Source organism: Aethalodelphis obliquidens, unplaced genomic scaffold (genome assembly GCF_003676395.1).
Source record: "Aethalodelphis obliquidens isolate GAN/ISIS:26980383/991018 unplaced genomic scaffold, ASM367639v1 scaffold7, whole genome shotgun sequence".
Classification (NCBI taxonomy): domain Eukaryota; kingdom Metazoa; phylum Chordata; class Mammalia; order Artiodactyla; family Delphinidae; genus Aethalodelphis; species Aethalodelphis obliquidens.
In genome coordinates this window covers 64587658-64607275 of record NW_020837951.1, presented here as the reverse complement: position 1 = coordinate 64607275, position 19618 = coordinate 64587658, and the positions used below count along the sequence as shown (strand labels likewise).

Here is a 19618-nt window from a genome sequence, read left to right as displayed (position 1 = left end):
TATTACGGACACTTATTTGGAAGTTCTTTTATTTATCATATTAAACTATTACATGAAATCTAAAAGAAATCTACATACACTTGTGTACAACTAATATAAACTACAAACAAATTTGATTCAGAATTAAATTTACAAGTCCTAAAATCCCTATTTAATGAAATTGCATACATACCAAAATGGGCATGTGGCCACATAGACCGTATTTCAGGGCCAGTGTGTTTACTTTATGAAGTCCACGGGCCAGCCTCTGAACCAGGGAATCTTTTTCCACATATCTAATACTCCTGCTCCTGTGCAAAGGTATACTGTCCATTGCCAGATTAATTTTATCCATGAGTTTTGCAAAAGAACTCTTGGCTGCTCCTATAAGCAAATGTCCACAAATTCTGGAATTTGGATCTTCAAAGAAAAAGAAAAAAAGCACAAAAAAATAAGAATTGTCTCTTGTTCATTTCACAACACTGCCAGTCACAACACAATGAAAATATTTTCTCAGTTATATCATTCCCACCCACCTGTAGTAATCCATTCAAGAAGTCCCCGCCTATATCAACTTTCACTATGTAAGAAATAGCCCACCTACTAAATAATGTATCTAAAGAAAATCTGCATGTATTTACAGTATGTCATTAATACTGAACACTATGACACTAAAAAATCATCATCACTCCTTTCTTTGTTTTAAAACCTAACAAATTCATTTTCTATTTACAACTACTGAAGCTTATTACTTTAATGTCACACTATTTATATTCTCAAACAAGAAAATATAACTTGCCTTATTCCAAGGCAATTAACATTTTACAACTACAATTACTCATTTCCCCGTAGGATTTTGGTAATCATTCCTCTCATATAATGGACTTAAGGTCCCAGCATATTCAACATGGCCTGCTTACTCCTAGATTCATCAGGTCTGTAATTAATAACTGTATTTAATGTTGATAAATAAAATTGTCAGTGTTCTTTCTACTAATTGGTATTCCAAATAATGGTTAATAGGTTTATTTATGCCTTAATAAAAGTTGTGTAATTTAGTTTTTCCTCTGCTAGGCATGTCTTAATCTGTCATTACTTGTGTTACGATACTATCCATGTAAAATGATGAACACGGAGAGACTCTTTAAATTCTGTAGTATACCATTCTACATTTCAAGAACCTCTGCTGTTGGGAGTTAGTTTAAATCTTGTCTTTATATCATAAGCACAAAAAGCATATTTGGCCAGTTTTATGCAAGAGAAAAATGTTCCACAATTCTAAGAACACATGGTTCGACACTGAAGAGCAGCACTGACTGAGAAGGTCAACGCCAATAAACCATCAGTGGTTTTCTATGTCAGAAAAAACCATCTCACGTAAGCTAGATAAAAGCTCATTGTTCTAGAAAATTTTCAGGAATACAAAAATAATGAAGTTTTCACAGATAAAGAGCCTTTAGAAGCAAAAGTCAACTATAATTAAATTTTAATGAATAGTGGTTTTTTACTATGTCACAGCAATGTGTTGTGTAGACACTAACCACTCTGAGAGGTGAAATTAAGTGGCAGTATAATTCCATAAGGCATTCCTTTGAATTTTTAACAAGTGGGAAAGAGGCATACGCTCTAAGTTACTGACTGCTACTCTCAATGAATTACAGAAAGAGCACAAAGCATAATTTTATGCTTTGATGAATAAGAAGTATTTTTACGATATACTTCACATTACACAGTATAGAGTACAATTAATTCAATATTAAATAAATGAAGAAATAAAAAAATCCTCTAGTGACATAGTTGTAGAATTATTTGTATAATGATACAGAAGAGAAAAAATGTCACTAAAATTCCTCATGTCTAAACTTGTCTAGACTAGTTAAAATGTTTGACTTGTTACATTTAACAAATTCTTGTTTATGCTAAATACATTTGTTAATCACTTTTCCCCTATCTAATAGCATATCTTTCAAGAAAGAAGAGGACTCTATGGTCTGCAACTACCTTTTCCAATAGAAGGGGCAATAGTGCACATCTAAGGTTAAAATCTTCAAAACAAATTCACAGAGAATTGTTTCGACCAGTAGTTCTAAACCTGTGAATTACAGATCTTGAGGCGGGGGGAGGGGAGGTTGAAAAGTTATTATAAGAGTTCCACCACTTTCAACTGCAGTATTGCCATTTGACCTTTACTTAGCCCTAAAAAAATGTGTAGCATGAATAATATATGCTTATGATGTTGTTAGTAATAAAATTAAAAGTCCTTCGAAACATTGCAGAAGTCAACTGCTGCTAAAAATACAACTATCGTGTGGGATGAGCAGTCTACAATGTGATTTCTTATTAAAATGGAATCCTCACACTCAGACTGAGAAACATGCCTTTAATAAAAAAAGGGAATAGTGAGTAATTATTTAATTAATATGTATGTAAATATGTCATTATTTAATTTAATAATAATGTGAGTCATGAATATAATAATAATGTCTAATGGTAATAATAATGTTAGAAATGTTAATCACGAGTAATGTTAACTGCATTAAAATTCGACTCAGTTCTAGACAGTTGGGAACATTTTCTCATCCTTGACACCTCCATCTTTCTTGCCATCTCCCTCACATCCAATCACATCACATTTCTACCATCTATTCAATTTTTTCTGTGATCATGGCATTGTCTCACCTATGTTCTTACAAGGGTCTCCCTACTCTTCTCCAGTCATTTCCCCTCTTCAATCCATCCTCCACCGTAGAAAAAATGACTTCTAAAACACAAATAGGATCTTGTCACAACCCCTGCTTAAGCTTCAGTGAGTCTCTTCAGATCTGGGAATAAATTTCAAACTCCTTAAACATGGCTCATAAGGTCCTACATGATCTGATCCCTGCTTACTTTTCCAGGAGCATCTTTCACTATTATAACTTTCATGTATAACTCCTTTCAAGTGACCCCAACACATCACAATCTTAGAGCACTCTTCTGAGCAAAAAAATGCCTGTGGCTTCAAAGAGCTGTAATTTGAAAATATGAATCAGTTTTCAAACTTGGGAGCCAATCATTAAGGTAAGATTCAAAACCGTGTTCTATCTAAAGATGAAACTAAAAATACTATGAAAAAAAGCCCAAAATACTATTTTCAAAAAGTAATAAGAGAATGTCTTACCATATTTTAAAACTTCAAGAAATACACATGAAAAGGGCAGTATGATACCGATACCAGAAGAGACAGGAAGACTAATGGAATTGACTGGAGAGACGGGAAATAGATCCAAGTACGTATAATAAATATATACTAAATGGCATATCTTAATTCACTAGGTAAAAGACAGATGATGGCATTAAAACGTATTGGGGCTAGCTGGTCATCCATACACAAATAAATATTATTAATTTCCTCACTACTTCTCTGAAAATAATTCCAGATAAAATCCAAGATTTAATGTAAAAATCAAAAATACTAGACTAAAATATGAGCAACACCACCTGCGGTGAGGCTAGCCTTTCTAAATAAATCACCAAAAGAAAAACTATAAAGTAAATGATTAATAATGTTAATCATATAAAAATGCACAAACAAAATTAAAATACAAACTGGAAAAATTATTTACACTATATGGCAAAGTGCTAATATGTGTGATACACAAGTTCTTATAATTCTATAAGAAACAAACACACACCCATATATGAACATAATGAGACAATGTGTAAAAGAATATGAATGCGTGTAGAACAAATGAAAAGATTTGCAACCAAACAGTCAAAATTACAAATAAGGAATGATATAGTTTCTTTTGCCTTTCAAATTGATAAAAATAAAAAAGACGGTTAAAACTTCGTGTACCAAAGGCATTATGAGAAAGCCAGAACTCTCAGTAGTGTTCATAGGAGTGTAATGCAAAGCAACTTTTACAAAAGGCAGACTGGCAATACTTTCCAAACGTAAAATACGCAAACTCATTTCTGAGGAGTTTAGCCAAGGAAATAATTGCACAAGTATAAAATGATTTTATGTACAAACATGTTAATTACAGCATAGTTTTTTATAATATTAATTAAAATAGTAAAAAAATATGAAAAAATGCCAATATCCATCAACAGGGAATTTTCAGAGTAAACTATATAAACAATGAAATAGTATATGATCAAATACAATTAATGACGTACACCTACCTTATTGACATGGAAAGACATTTATTATCCAGTGAGTAGAAAAAAAATTATGATGAGGCATGATTGTATGACTCCCTCATATAAAACTGGGTGTGTTTGTATGTATACCTGTAGGTACACATGTCTGGGAGATTTGTAGAAATCATTATAGTGTTAAGAATGATTGGGGATGGCCTTTTGGGTGATTTTTATTTCTTCTGTGCAGGTTTCTATACTGTGTGAAGTTTTTATACCAAGCATAAATTTAATTATCCTCTAGATAATTTTTAAAAAGCAAAAACACTTTTCCAGAAATAACAAAACTATTTTAAAAAGCACTGTATACTGTCTTCCTCATTCATTCATTAAACAGCTAGCTATAGGGCAACTCATATGCATGAAGGCACTGTGTTAGGCAGTGTGGAGAGGAGATCTATAACACTGATTAAGAATCAGTAGCTCCTGTTTCTATCAGCGTTATTTATAAATAATACTATAGATACAAATGCCCAATAACAGAACTACTCAAAAACATATCTTGACTTAGACAAATGGTATTTAGGGGAATGATTATCAAAAGCAGGGGTTTTTGGACTTCCCTGGTGGTGCAGTGGTTAAGAATCCACCTGCCAATGCAGGGGACACGGATTCAAACCCTGGTCCGGGAAAATCCCACATGCCGCGGAGCAACTAAGCCCATGCGCCACAACTACTGAGCCTGCACTCTAGAGCCCACGTGCCACAACTACTGAAGCCCGTGTGCCTGGAGCCCATGCTCCGCAACAAGAGAAGCCACCACAATGAGAAGCCCGCGTACCACAAGGAAGAGTAGCCCCTGCTCACTGTAACTAGAGAAAAGCCTGCATGCAGCAACAAAGAACCAACACAGCCATAAATAAATAAATAAATAAATAGTATCCAGTTTTTTTAAAAAAAGCAGGGGTTCTTGCTCATTTTTTGTCCCGTGTATACCCTCGATAGCCTAGTAAAACCTATGGATCCCCTTCTTAGCATAATACTTTTAAACATGTGAAGTCAAAATATGTAGGGTTACAAAGGAAGCAAATTTTATTAAAATGCAGTTTTCAAACTATTTTAAGTTTTATTATAAATATATTATGCATAAGACAATACATTTAAAATATAGACTGAAATTTTTTTAAAAGACATAGCATAGGGCTTCCCTGGTGGCGCAGTGGTTGAGGGTCCGCCTGCCGATGCAGGGGACACGGGTTCATGCCCCGGTCTGGGAAGATCCCACATGCTGCAGAGCGGCTGGGCCCGTGAGCCATGGCCGCTGAGCCTGCGCGTCCGGAGCCTGTGCTCCGCAACGGGAAAGGCCACAACTGTGAGAGGCCCATGTACAGCAAAAAAAAAAAAAAAAAAAAAAGACATAGCATGGTGAAAGTTGTTGCTTAGCCAAACTAAGAATATTGAACTATGAGGTGATCTTTATGAAGGCATCAAACATGTCATGCTGGACATCAAATGTTTTTATTTTTTTATATTATAAGTGATTAAAATCCTGATCCACAAATATATACTGCTGCAAATGTAATAAAGTTCCTATAGTTCACTTTACAAGGTATAGGTAGGCATCTCTCAAAAAATACTAGAGTACTCCAAGACTCTTAAATTCTTAACATATACACACTACTATATATAAAATAGACAACCAGCAAGGACCAACTGTATAGCACAGGGAACTACACTCAGTGTTTTGTAATAACCTATAAGGGAAAAGAATATATATATATATATATATATATATATATAAAACTGAATCAATTTGCTGTACACTTGAAAATAACACAGCATTGTAAATCAACTATACTTAAATAAAAAAGTAATATTTAGGCGCTTCCCTGGTGGCGCAGTGGTTGAGAGTCCACCTGCCGATGTAGGGGACACGGGTTCGTGCCCGCGTCCGGGAAGATCCCACATGCCGCGGAGCGGCTGGGCCCGTGAGCCATGGCCGCTGAGCCTGCGCGTCCGGAGCCTGTACTCCGCAACAGGAGAGGCCACAACAGTGAGAGGCCTGCGTACCGCAAAAAAAAAAAAAAAAAAAGTAAAATTAAAAAAAAAAGAAAACCTATTGTGGAAAGTTTTTTGTTCAAAAGTCAGTGAGTTCATCTTTGGCTAGGTCAACTTATTCAATACGTTTATATAAGAAAGAAAAACGATTGTGAATCTATGGTTCAAATTTGATGTTATAAAGATAGAAGGAACTTAAGTAGCACTTTTGAAAGAGTTCTAAAGTGTTTCCAGGTGCTTGCAGGTTGCACTTTCAAAGAAATCACAGAATTTTGTACTTAGGGAATATTGGAAAGCAACATAGACATGAAGAATATAGAAGCTCAACTGGATGGATGAACAACTACTAGGTGTACAATCGTCCTGATACATGGCCAGCTACATTGCACCAGCATCCATCTGTACATAGAAGACTGTGATTACATACCATGTATGTGAGGAGCCTCATGATTACTGATCATCAAAGATGAGCATAAACAATATCTGAAGATAGCTGCAACAACTGTATTACAACTTGAAAATATCTGTAATTTCTGTTAGTAAATAAGTCACCATGCTGCTAATATTATCATGGTCTGTCATCACCATTCATAACTGAAGGAAATGTTCATTAATGGTTAGTGAAACAAGACAATTATTTTCCATCCAAGTCTACAGATGCTCCCCCTCTGAATTCTATCCATGGACCATTTTGAGAAGGGTTCTATGAACCCCAGATTAAGAGATCCCTTATCTAAGGAATATACTACACAATCATAAAACTATATCCTTCAGCCTCTACTTCTCCGTCAACTTAAATAATAAGAAAGCTGCATACCTGGACTACTCTACTCAGAGAACCATAATATAATACGCTCTCAGTTTTCACTGAAGAAAAACATAAGCAACACTAACAAGAAAAAAACTTCTGCATCTTCTATGAAGTAGTCTTTAAAGATATAAACTGTGGGGCTTCCCTGTTGGCGCAGTGGTTGGGGGTCTGCTTGCCGATGCGGGGGGCGCGGGTTCGTGCCCCGGTCCGGGGGGATCTCGCGTGCCGCGGAGCGGCTGGGCCCGTGGGCCATGGCTGCTGGGCCTGCGCATCCGGAGCCTGTGCTCCGCGGCGAGAGAGGCCGCAGCGGTGGGAGGCCCGCGTATCGAAAAAATAAAAAAAGATATAAACTGTGAATGTTATTCAATATTTTCAATATGATAATCCATGTAATAAATTCCTCTTAGGGTTTAGTAGCAAAAGAAGTATTAATGGTTTGCTCCATATGTTTGGAGAAATAAGAGAGCATCTCATATCTGCGGAACAACATGCAGCTCAGTTTAGCTAAACTGAGAATCAGATCAAGAAAGGTCTTGTATACCGAGCTAGAGAGTAGGAAATGAGGAACAATACTGCTGCTTTTACAAAGATATGTGACAAACCAAGCACTGCCAACATGCAATAACTCGTTGAAACCATTACAATAGCCAATGAGATGGTATGATTATTATAGCCATTTAAAATAAGTGCGAGAAAAAGAACAATGAAAAATGGTACATAGAATGACCCAGTCATATTGAAATACACACAAAACAACTTGAAAGAAGTAGACACAAATATTAATCATACTCTCAGGGAGATTACAAGAGCTATCTTACAGTGATATTTTACAAATACCTGCAAGCTGCCATAATTTTTTTTCTGGAACAAGGTGGAGGTTTAAAATATTTTTAAATACACATGTATTATTTTACAATAGATCTGAGAGGAAAGTTTTTCTTTTTTTCTTTTACAAAAATCTTAAAAAATAATTGTGTTGTTTTGTTAGACAGTATCTGGATATTCAACTAAATCTTCTAAGAAAAGGGTCTTAAAAGTTTTCTACAAACTGCTTATAAGTTGCAAAATATGTTAAAGCCTCATATATGTTTCTTAAAATAATTTTGATTTTGTATATTATTTTAACAAATAAATGTATTCTATGAAAATTGTGACACTGGAATTTTACACAGTCATGAACACTTCCAAGGATAAATTATTCATTCAAAAATTGTTCTTAAGAATGATAGGCAAATAAATTTTAATTTAGAAAACAAAACTTCTTTCACATTTTCCATATGCTTGAAAATTCTCAGAATAAAATGTTTGAAAAAATATGGGAAAATGCAAGGATAATAATTTTAAAAGTCACAAAATAAAAGTCAGTAAGTTAAATGTGGCTCAAAATAGACACTAATAGCTCAAGTACTAAAAATGATCCACGGTCAGATTGTACTTATTTCAATTTCAGATATGAGTGAAATTATGTGTATAACAAAATTCTCTAAATTACTTCTTCTCACACTTTACTGTGGTTATAAATCATCTTGTTAAAATGCAGATTCTGGCTGAAAAGCTCTGGAATGGAGTCTGAGACTGCATTTCTAACACCCCACAGTTAATGCTGATGCTGCTGGTCGACAACCACACTTGGAGTAACACATCTCTTTTTATTCTTTGTTAGGATTCACTAAAGCCTTTAAGCTTTCAAATATATACTAATAACTACTTATTAGTACAAGTATCTTTACTTACTGCTTTGAACTTCCTAATACGAAACCTCAGTGTTATGCCGAATACAACCTAGATTTCTGAGTTTTACCTGGAAGAGTTGCTATAACCTCTACAAAGTTAACTCAAAGTATACGATGAAAGAAAGCTGTGAGTAGTAATAGCAGGAGCATGTATATTTGAGTCATCTATCCTCTAGATAATAAAAATTCAATTATAATTGAAATGCGTAAATGTGTAAGAAAATGGATGAACATTCTACTCATAACCATCTACTCCTGTATTTGTTCAGAGATATTTCAAAGCAAATCAGCACAATTGTTTCTATCTCGAGAAATTCAGTCTGAACAAGTCATATAAAAATGCTCAGCTATCTATAGGGTTCCTTAGTCCACTCCTATAATGATTGATATCCCAGCCCTTCAGTGGAAGTAACATTCTCCCCTGTTTGAGGTAAATGATCTCTTGCAGGCACACCATTTGGATACCTGGAAGAGGTCATTTATCTCAAGTGGGCAAACACTTTAATGAAAGCAAGAAGGTTGCCACCTGTCCAGTATTTACAGAGAAACATGGAAACTGGGGTCTTTGCCCACTGCCTGTAAATACACCATCAAAGTTTAAGAAGGCAGCAGTGGCATCTACCTTTAGCAAACACCTCACTTTCTGAGCAATGAATTCAAGCTACCACTATTGAACTTCCAGTTTCACAAAAAGGGATAAACTAATATACAGGTTCCACTGAAATGTCAGTGCACAAAAAAGAGATAACACAACATTTATTGGACAATTACATATACAAGGGACTTGGTTGAGAAAGTTACATTTACTCCTAATAACTCTATGAGCTAGGAACCACCCTTAGCCAAATTTTACAGATGGATGAAGAAGGATGAAATGATTTTCCCAATGTCACACACATAGTAAGCACTGGAACCCAGATTCAAATCTAGAATCCAGGTTCTTAATCCATATTCTACTGCATATCCAACATGTTTCATTTTCTCTCCTAGACAATTTTAAAACTTTCTCTCCTAATTAGTTAATAGTATAATTCAGAACTTACTCTAAAAAGATAAGCACCTAATTTTTCAAAAGAGTAATTTACTGATTTTTTTTGAACAATGATAATAGGAGAAGCAATAGTTACTATTTAATATATTAAAAGCTACTACTTGCTATTGCCATACATGTACTAGTTTTCCTGGAGCTAAAAAGAAAAAAGTGAAAATGAATGAGATAATGCCATTTGCAGCAACATGGACGGAGCTAGAGATTATCATGCTAAGCGAAGTAAGTCAGAAAGAGAAAGACAAATACCATACAATATCACTTACATGTAGAATCTAAAATATGATGCAGATGAACTTATTTACAGAATAGAAACAGATTCACAGACATAGAAAACAAACTTATGGTTACCAAAGGGGAAGGGAGGGAGGGATAAGTCAGGAGTTTGCGATTAGCAGATACAGATTACTAGAGATAAACTAGGTAAGCAACAAGGTCCTACTGTATAGCACAGGGAACTATATTCAATATCTTGTAATAAACTACGATGGAAAAGAATATGAAAAAGATTTATATATATATATATATATATATATATGAATCACTTTGCTGTACACCAGAAACTAACACAATATTGTAAATAAAAAGAAAAAAGTGACAATGATGCCATCAATAGGTAGTCCTGACATGTAATATGATTTAAATTTTCAGCAAGTTCTTCAAAAAGACAGAAGGAACAGAGAAGAAAAATCAGAGTTCTAAGAAATATCCTCTTTCATTTCAGAATTTTCACATTTCCTAAATAGACTTTCCCAAGATTTTGCCATTTCAATTTCCCACATGGCTGAAAGAATTAAGAAACTATTCATAGTATTAGATGATTCAAGGGACAAGGAATCAATTGCAAATCAAAGCTGAACTGGTATTCTTGATACCTGCCCTATGATGAAAACCTCCTTTTGTAAATTGGTTAAATAGATGAAGGAATGCCCAACTGATATATATTACCCAGACATTACAATCATTCTCTAGAAGATTATTAACAGAAATAGAGAAAAATCCTCAAAAAGTATGATATTTTTTAAACTATAGCTATGATAGTTTATCATAAGCAAAGCACAGCATCACTTCTGTGATATTCTCGCTGAAAATGCATAAGCTAAATTTGACCATGAGGAAACAAACAAATCAAAATTAAGGGATATTCTACAAGTAACTGGCTTGTAATCTTCAAGGTCACGATGGTCAAGGAAAAACTGAGGAACTCTTCCGTACTGAAGAAGACTAAAGAGACATGACTAAATGCAACACATAATTCTAAACCAGATCCTCTTGCTAAAAATGACGTGGTTGGGACAAATAGGGGAAGTTGAATGGAGTCTGAATGGTAGTAATGTATCAATGTTGGTTTCCTGATGTTGATCATTGCACTCTGGTTACGCAGAAGAATGTCTTTGAAATACATGCTATAATACAAGGGAGTGATGGGGCATCAAGTAAGCAACCTGCTCTCAGACCATTCAGGAAACAGAATTCTCTGTTGTGAACTACTTGCAACTTTTCCATAAGTTTGAGGGTATTTCGGAATAATTTTTAAATGAAGATATTAAAGAGTATGTAGCCTATGATATCATTTACATCATTTGTTAGTCCGCTAGTGGATGGATGAGTAGGTGGCATGAAGGGAGGAAGGAAGGGTGAATGGATAGAGAGAGAAAGACGGATAAAACAGATTGGAAGAACACATAAGAACACATAAAAATGCTTACATTAACTATCCCTATATGATGGGAAAATACGTTTGTTTTTGTTTTGTTATTGTTCTCTGATTTATTTCTTTTCCAAGTTTTCTGAATTGACCTGTTTTCTTGTATAATGGAGGTAGTAGAAGCGGAAGTAATTTGAAAAAAAAGAACAAACAAAAACAATCCTCTCTACTGCAGATGTTGATTAGCTGATTCATTCCATGCACAAACTCTTCCTTCTCTTTTGTCAATCTCCAGGTAGTCATCTAGGGAGAATCATGTGAATGACTCAGCTCAGGCCAATGAAACAAGCTCAGGCCAGGCCAATGAAACAACAGCAAAAGTCTGCTGGGGAAGCTTTTGGGAAAGCTTTTGCCTTCCTGATATAAAGTGATATATTCAGCAACACATGTCTTCATATTTTTAACAATTTTCTTGAGATATAATTCACACACAATATAACTTACCCATTTAAAGTATACAAATCCATGGTTTTTAATATAATCACAGTTATGCAGTCGTCACCACAAGCAATTTTATAAAATTTTAGTCACCCCCAAAAGAAACTCCATATCTATTAGCAGCCACTTCCCATAACCCCAACCCCTCCCCAGCCTTAGGCAGCCCCTAATGTACTTTCTGTCTCTAGATTTGCCTAATCTGCATATTCCAAATAAATGGAATAATATGATATGTGATTTCAAATAAATGGAATCATATTATATACAATCTTTTGTGATGTAGCATATGGCTTTCATGGTTCATCCATGTTGTAGCAAGCATCAGTACTTCATTACTCTTTATGGCCCAATTATATTTTATTGTTTGGATATCTGTCCATTACCCATTTATCAGTTGATGGACATTTGAGTTTGTTTCCATTTCTTGACTATGCATTATGCTGCAGTAAACAGTCATGCACAAGTTTTTGTACATATATGTTTTCATTTCTCTTGGATATATACCTAGAAGGGGAATTGCTTGTTCAAATGATAACTCTATGTTTAATATTTTGAGGAAATGCCACTCTTTCCCAAAGCAGCTATAACATTTTTTATTCTCACCAGCAATGTATGAATGTCTTCACATTGTGTCCCTCCCTTCTCCTTCCTGCACAAATACAATCCTGATGCCTAAAAGTAGAGTGACCAGCTTAAAACTAGGAGGCATAAACACGAAGATGCTAATGGCTTAGCAGAAAGACATAGTCTGGATTTCTACCTACCTCCAGACTTACTATTTGGGAGGAAAAAAAAACCTTATATGAATAAGCTGCTCTAAGTGGGGGTCTTCTATTAGGTACAAAGAAAGAAAACCTGTGATGCCCCCAAACATCCAATGTCATTATATTCAGAGGAAGAAATTTCTTCCTGATCTTTATACGTATACTAATTTATAACAGAACCATGTTTTAACAAGTTGGAGCTGTATGAGACGTGTAAATGGTCTTGAAATTTTAAGATAAACTAATGTATTTTCATTTTATTTACTCTAAATTTTTATGAAATTTCTTCATTATTATTCAGTTAATGCAATAAATCTTAATGAAGACCGATATCTGAACTAAGAAAAGTATGTGAAAGAGTAAACAAAGGCATTCTAAGCACTTTACAAATGAACTCATTTAGTCCTCTAAACTCTGAGCTAGGTAAAACTTACTATTCCCACTCTACAAATAAAGAAACTGGGAAACAGAGTTTAAATAACTTGCCCATGTCATGTGGCTAGCATCAGAGTCAGTATTCAAAGTCAGGCAGAATACCTGCTTAACCCTACACTATGTTGCCTCCACTGTACAGCAATTTAGCAATTTTAGAACAGAAAATTAATCATTAGTAGTCTAAAAATGTATACAGGTAGGCGTGTGTGTATTCATGTTCATTAATGCTAAATGCTACTTTCATGGTGAGATGGGTGGTAAGGGAACAACAATATTTTTTAGCACCCACTATGTACCAGATACCGTACAAAATATTCAACAAGCATTATCTCATTATTTCCTCATAACAATGGGGAAGACGATACCATCTTCATTTATGGGAAAAGAGTGTGAGGCCCAGTAAAGTTAAGTAACTTGCCCAATTTCACACAACTAATAACTAGCAATGCTGAATATAATATCAAGTCTGCCTTGTTCAAAGCAATGCTCTTTCTACTACACAATGATTACCTATTTAGATTTTTCAGACACTTAAACTATAAACTCAACATGACTGTATAAACTGTTATGGCTTTACATTTATTACCCTTATCTGTTGATAATCACTCATAGACTTTGAAAATATTTTCCCACCTTTTCTGCTAAAATATCTAAAATTTCTACTAGGATACATTTAAAAATGAAAACACAATTGCCTAGATAACAATACATTAACCCTTCATCATGTTTTGAAAGAATTATTCTATAAGCCCAGCTAGTCACTGGAGAAGATCCACACCGATCACTTTTGTACTAGTTCAGTAACAATTATCTATCTGCCTGGACCATATCCTTTTAGGCTTGCCTAAAAATAAGTTTTCCTGAACTTGCTATTTCCTCAAGCTAGAGGCATACCAGGTTCTAACATCAAAGACAGCTTGCTCCTAGAGATAGGCAAGCACTTAAAACACCACTCTTGGTCTACCTTCTACTTCACAGGTCTTACCTACACATATTTTTATCAGGGTCTGAATAAAAATTTTGTCAATATTTTAACTTAAAAATGTTACAAGGGGATACTTTTAGAAAATGTGCTCAGGGGAAATCGCTGCCTACTTTCATAAATCAACAATCTGATCCCATGGCAATGATCTACCCTTTCCCCCACTACTTCCCAATATGGTTAGAGTAGACAGTATATTTTATCCATAAGTCAGACCTGCTAGGCATGGATTTACGTTCTCACCTCTTGAATATCCCTTCTTCCCATTCTATGCTTATTCCCACCTCTACATCTCTGCTTAAGCTATACCCTGCAGCTGAATGCCAGCTCTCCTCTCTAACTTACTGTCATTCTAGGCCCAACTAAATCACTAGTCCCTGAAGCCTTCCCAATACTCGTAAGCCCACATTGAGCTTTACCTTCTGCGTATTCTTACATTTAAAGCCTGTACTTTCTCATCCAATCCTTGATTACATTCTGCCTAAGTTGTTCATGAGTTGTCGCTCTTATTCTTATGACCATTATGTATATTTTCTAGAAGATCGATCAAGTCACATCTTTTTCTTTCATCTCCTCAAGCATATAGCACAGTGATTAAAAAATGCATTAAATAAAGTAATAATATAAATAAGATTATAGCTTAAGAAACCAATCTACTTTTAGGTCCACATACCTGAAAAAATATGACTAACAAAAATCATCTGTTTATTAAACTAAACCCAAAAATTTATTAAGTTCTTTCAAGAATGTTACAATTTTGCTTTGAAGTTATAATACCAACATTCTTAAAATATATTTATTTGCACTTTTATTTCAGACTCCAAACCCAGTATGTTGAGATTTTGCCGATACATTAAAATATGCATATTTCTTACCAACATTTATGGCCACAACCTAAAAATAATCTTCGGATCATAAGTTTTGTACTATAAGAGCCTAGTTTACATGTTTGAAATCACAATACATGATCTATATTTACACAACAGAATTGTCTGAAGAATTAAATTACATCCCAAATTATCATTTCATTAATACTTAGAATATTCCATTATGCAGGCAAGTATTAACAAGTCTACTATACATTTTTTTCTATTAATGTGTCTGAAACGACCATAATTAGTCCAATGACATAGCTTAAGCAGTAGGTAACTGTATGTTACTCTTTAAGTGTGGAGAAATTAGTTTTCATTGAACCTTTCACACAAAAATGCCACGCAATCTGAGTCATGAAAAAATAAACTTGCATTTTAGACCTTTGGAAATCACTGGTTATAAGTGGCTTCACACCTAGTGGAAAGGAGCAGACTATTTAAATTAACTCTATTTAAAATTAAATAGAAAAAATAAAAACATGTTGCCAAATGAGGGAGAAAAATTTTCTACTGGTTCAGTTATTATTTGGATTTCTAAAGCACATGGCCAGAAACAGAAGAAAGATTAAAATTTGAAAGAATATTACCAGTAGTACTTAATAAAAAAGCTAATGATGAGTTTTCCATAGGAAAAGCATATCACAAAGGGAAAAAAAAAGGTGAATGTATTCACCAAGAAGTGTCATTTAATTTCCCCATAAAGACAAAATTAACATCAAAAATTACATTAATTCACTACTTCATTAAATATAGATTTAGTAATCTCTCTGTACGTGAATAAAAGAAAGATAAAAACAAATACATTTTCTTCCTTGAAGGTTTATTAGAATTTGTACCATAAAGAATTTCTGGACATTTTCTTTTTAAATGTATTTTGCAAGGACATAAAAAGGGGAATCATACCTGTTTTACTAATAGCTTCCTGTAACTCAGCCATAGAACTGATTATTGCAACAAGAAGGTCAGAACTGGTGAGCCAACTGAGAGTTCGCAAACAACGTAACTGCTCCTTTTGATGTTCTGCAAAAACAGAAAAAAATCCATTATGCAATTCTACAAAAATTTATTAAAATCCGTTTAAAAATTATGGCAATATTTAGCTATTTAAGAAGTAGATCAAAATTTGTATGTAGAACTTCACCTAGTGCAGAGAAGTCTACAATAGATGTGAGATTTTATTGACTTTATTTATGGTTCAATTTTTCCATATAAGAGAAGTCAAGTAATGTATTTGATCATGAAACAAACAGGCATTTTATTAACTCCTCTCTATAGATAATGGTAACTGACATCATAAAAGAAAAGGGAGAAGGAAATTTTATTTAGCTCTACTTACTTAATAGCTTGCTTTTGAAAAGTTAAAAACTGAAATAATTGTTTCCTCAGAATAGTCAAGCATTCAAAAAAGTTAGCTATAAAACTTACATTAGTTTCCTTTTCATTCAATTCTTCAACAGATTTTTAACTCTGATCATTTTATACTAATTCAAAGAAAGTGAAAGTAAATTATGCTAATTAATTTTAAATAGGGCAGAGTTTCTGGATTGACTTTCTTGAAAAATCGCTGTACAAACTTTTCAATTTACTGTCAAAAGAGCATTCAAATATAATAAAGCTAGACAAAGTTGAAATCATATATATTTGCTACTTTCTTTATATTTTAATGTTTATAACAAAACATTAAAGCCTAATTTATAAATACACACTTATTCATACACATATACATATCTACATATGTATGTACATATGTTACATGATTTGACATTGTAAATGATTTTTTTATGTTTTTGCCCAACATATTCACTTCGTATGTCACTTACATTCGACTCAGATTTTTAAAAGCACAAATTATCTTACTTGGAAATTTATGCTTGTCTTTGGGCTCTCCTGTACACACTAACATGCCTATGCCTTCTTTGAAACTCTCCATCCAGGTAAAAAGAGAGGCACACGACTGGCCCAAAATCTTGAGTCTGTTTGCTGCCAAAATTGCAATAACACCTTTCCGGAATACACGTATTAATCCTTTGAATGCTTTTTTCTTCATCTTGGCTTCCTCTTGCTTCTTTTCCTCTACAATTGACAAAGCCTGGGCTAGAGTTCTAACTTCCAATTTTAACAACTCAAAGGTGTTGACCTGCTCCTGGAGAAAATCTCTCTGTGTGGATAAGGCAGATGATCGGCTATACAGAGGATATAAGGCACCAGCCATCAATGCGCAGGCCGCCAGCAAGGATGTTTGTTCCCTTTTAGTCTGTGATAACAAGTTTTTGAAATGTGTGTTTTCAACAACCAATTGTTCATGTGACTTCTCAATACGGTTCAACTTTTCCGTATTTTTTTCAGCAATTTCTTGAAATTTCTATAAGAAAAGTCAAATAATATATTTGATCATGAAACAGGCATTTTATTAACTCCTCTCTTAAAAAAGAAAAACTTTTGCTGACAACTATTTCTTTTTCTTCGAAAGATCTATGTTCTAAAATATCCAAAAAATACATATGATAGAGCAACAGTGGGCCAAACAGCTTAGATCTAAATGTGCACAGTAATTTTTAAATCCCTTATATGGAAGCTTTACACAAAGTAGACCACATACATTTAAAAATACTTTGTAAATTTCCTGTATACTTATGCATAAATACACATATTCAGAAAAAGAAAATTCCTTCTCCTCCATTCCTCAGTAACATGCATTTCCTACTTTTAAACAGAAATCACACCAGCATTAGAGGCTTTTCTATATGTAAAAAGACTTAACTTTTTGTCAAAATAGCAAAGGGTTAAATGAATAATACAATACACAGCATCTGACTATCTGCCATTTACTAGACAAGAGGGGACTGATTCTCAGAGCATACTCTGTTATTTCAGTTTCTTCCTCCCCAAGACAGAAGGCTGTACAAAGTACAGCTCCAGTGCTGGGAGTAAATACTAACTGTGGGCTGGGCCTCAGCAGCTCTCTGGTCCTTTTTTCCTGATCAAGATACTTATAAATCAAAACTTAATATGCAACACACAGAAATTTCAACTGCAGGCACTGGATTTTAATCACTAGAAAATAAACTAGCTCTCCCCATGAAATCTTATACCTAATCATTAAGGAACTGTTGAAATAGAGTAAATTTAGAAGATAACAGATGCCAATTTCTTTTACTGATGCATTTATCATTCGATAAACATTTCCTGATTGCTCACTAAATTCCACACGCTAGGAAAACAGACAAATAAATCAATGATTGTGGTATAATGCTGTGATGGAGCTATGCTAGATTGCCAGAGATGCACAAAAGGATGTTTATACCAAATGACGTTGACCAGCTTTTGGAGGAATATGGCAAAGGACAAGTGGGAGTGAGATGTGTAATAGAAAGAACTACAACAAAAAAATCTCAACTCCACCAATAAGGAGGCTAGCCAACAGCTACCCTTGTAATAAAATTTAATCTAATCTAGTCCATGGTGATTTAGCAGCTTTAGCTGAATCTTTACTTAACCAAATAAGCTGCCCTGGCTTGTCCACGGACTTCGTTCTTTTTAAAACAGGCCAAGGGAGTTCAATTTGAATAAAGGGGTCAGTCAGAGACAGAGAAAAATCATGCTCTATATAAAGTGAAGTAGTATCTTCATTATGAGAGAATCCTTTTGGGGGCATTAAGGAAAACATTTCTCTTTGTATTATTGGTTCAGGTCACACTCCGTCTGAAATTTAACAATGGTCCTTGGGAAAGATTTACAGTGTCTGATTCAAGAGTTATCCACGAACAACTAGAACAATCAGAGGCATTTCCAAAATTTACATTGGCAGGAAGACTTCAAAGGTGTTCAGACTTAGAGAAAACCATACAAACTCTTAACTACTCTGCAAGATTTGGGTGTCAAAGCCTACCATGGACAATGTTGACAGGAAGTAGCCAAAAGGATTCAAACTTGTCGAAACACATGGCTGAGGAAAGTAACCCCCGGACCAAAACCAGTCCTGAGGCTAAGGGATGAGGTTCCCAAAGGTGCACGGTGAGTAGAAGGAGGCACTCAGAAGTACAGCCCTGAATACAAACGAGTAAAGGAAGTATACAAGAGGCCACTCTCTGATGGATTCAACTTCTTGAATGCTTTCCCTTGGGCAGGAGGGAAATTGGATTTAGTCTTGGTTTTAAATGTTTCTCTGCTATACTTTAAGTTCCTTTATTTACTCCAACTATTCTCTGAAGTCTGATCCAGCCGCACCTGTGGTGGTACTGTGAGAAATAAAGGAATGGGGAAATAAGGGAATTGTAGCTTGCTCCAGCCACATCTCTACTGATAGCCAAGTTGTGGCAGCGGTAGTTTATCAATGGGCCTGTGCCCCAGAGCTCCATATAAAGACCACTAGTAAAGGTCATGGTGTTCCACTGGGAGCAGCTGGAAGATGGAAGAAACTCTGAGAGCCAAGTAGACGGCTTAGAAGCAGATGTACAACAGCCTTTATGAAAAGGGAAAACTGACACAAGTTACAGCTAGAAAAAGCAGGAAGACTAGCATATAGCAAAGGAAGAGCCAGAAAACAGAGTAATGTGTTCTAAGGAAGTACAAATAATTCAGAATGTCTGAAGAGGAAAATGATGGAAATTTGAGAAGTCTGTAGATAATAAATGATTAAGCTAAAGAATTTAAACTTTACCCAGAAAG

At 34.7% G+C, this 19618-nt stretch overlaps 1 protein-coding gene across 1 annotated transcript in view; it reads right to left on the bottom strand.

Moving 5' to 3' along the window:
• The window catches only part of CCDC171 (coiled-coil domain containing 171), a 356794-nt gene that overhangs the window by 153928 nt on the left and 183248 nt on the right, over nucleotides 1-19618 (bottom strand). The window contains exons 19-21 of the mRNA XM_027105900.1: nucleotides 16808-17312; nucleotides 15854-15970; nucleotides 173-399 (exon numbers count right to left, since the gene is read on the bottom strand). Coding sequence (XP_026961701.1) covers nucleotides 173-399; nucleotides 15854-15970; nucleotides 16808-17312 — 849 coding nt within the window. The remainder of the gene's footprint in view (nucleotides 1-172; nucleotides 400-15853; nucleotides 15971-16807; nucleotides 17313-19618) is intronic.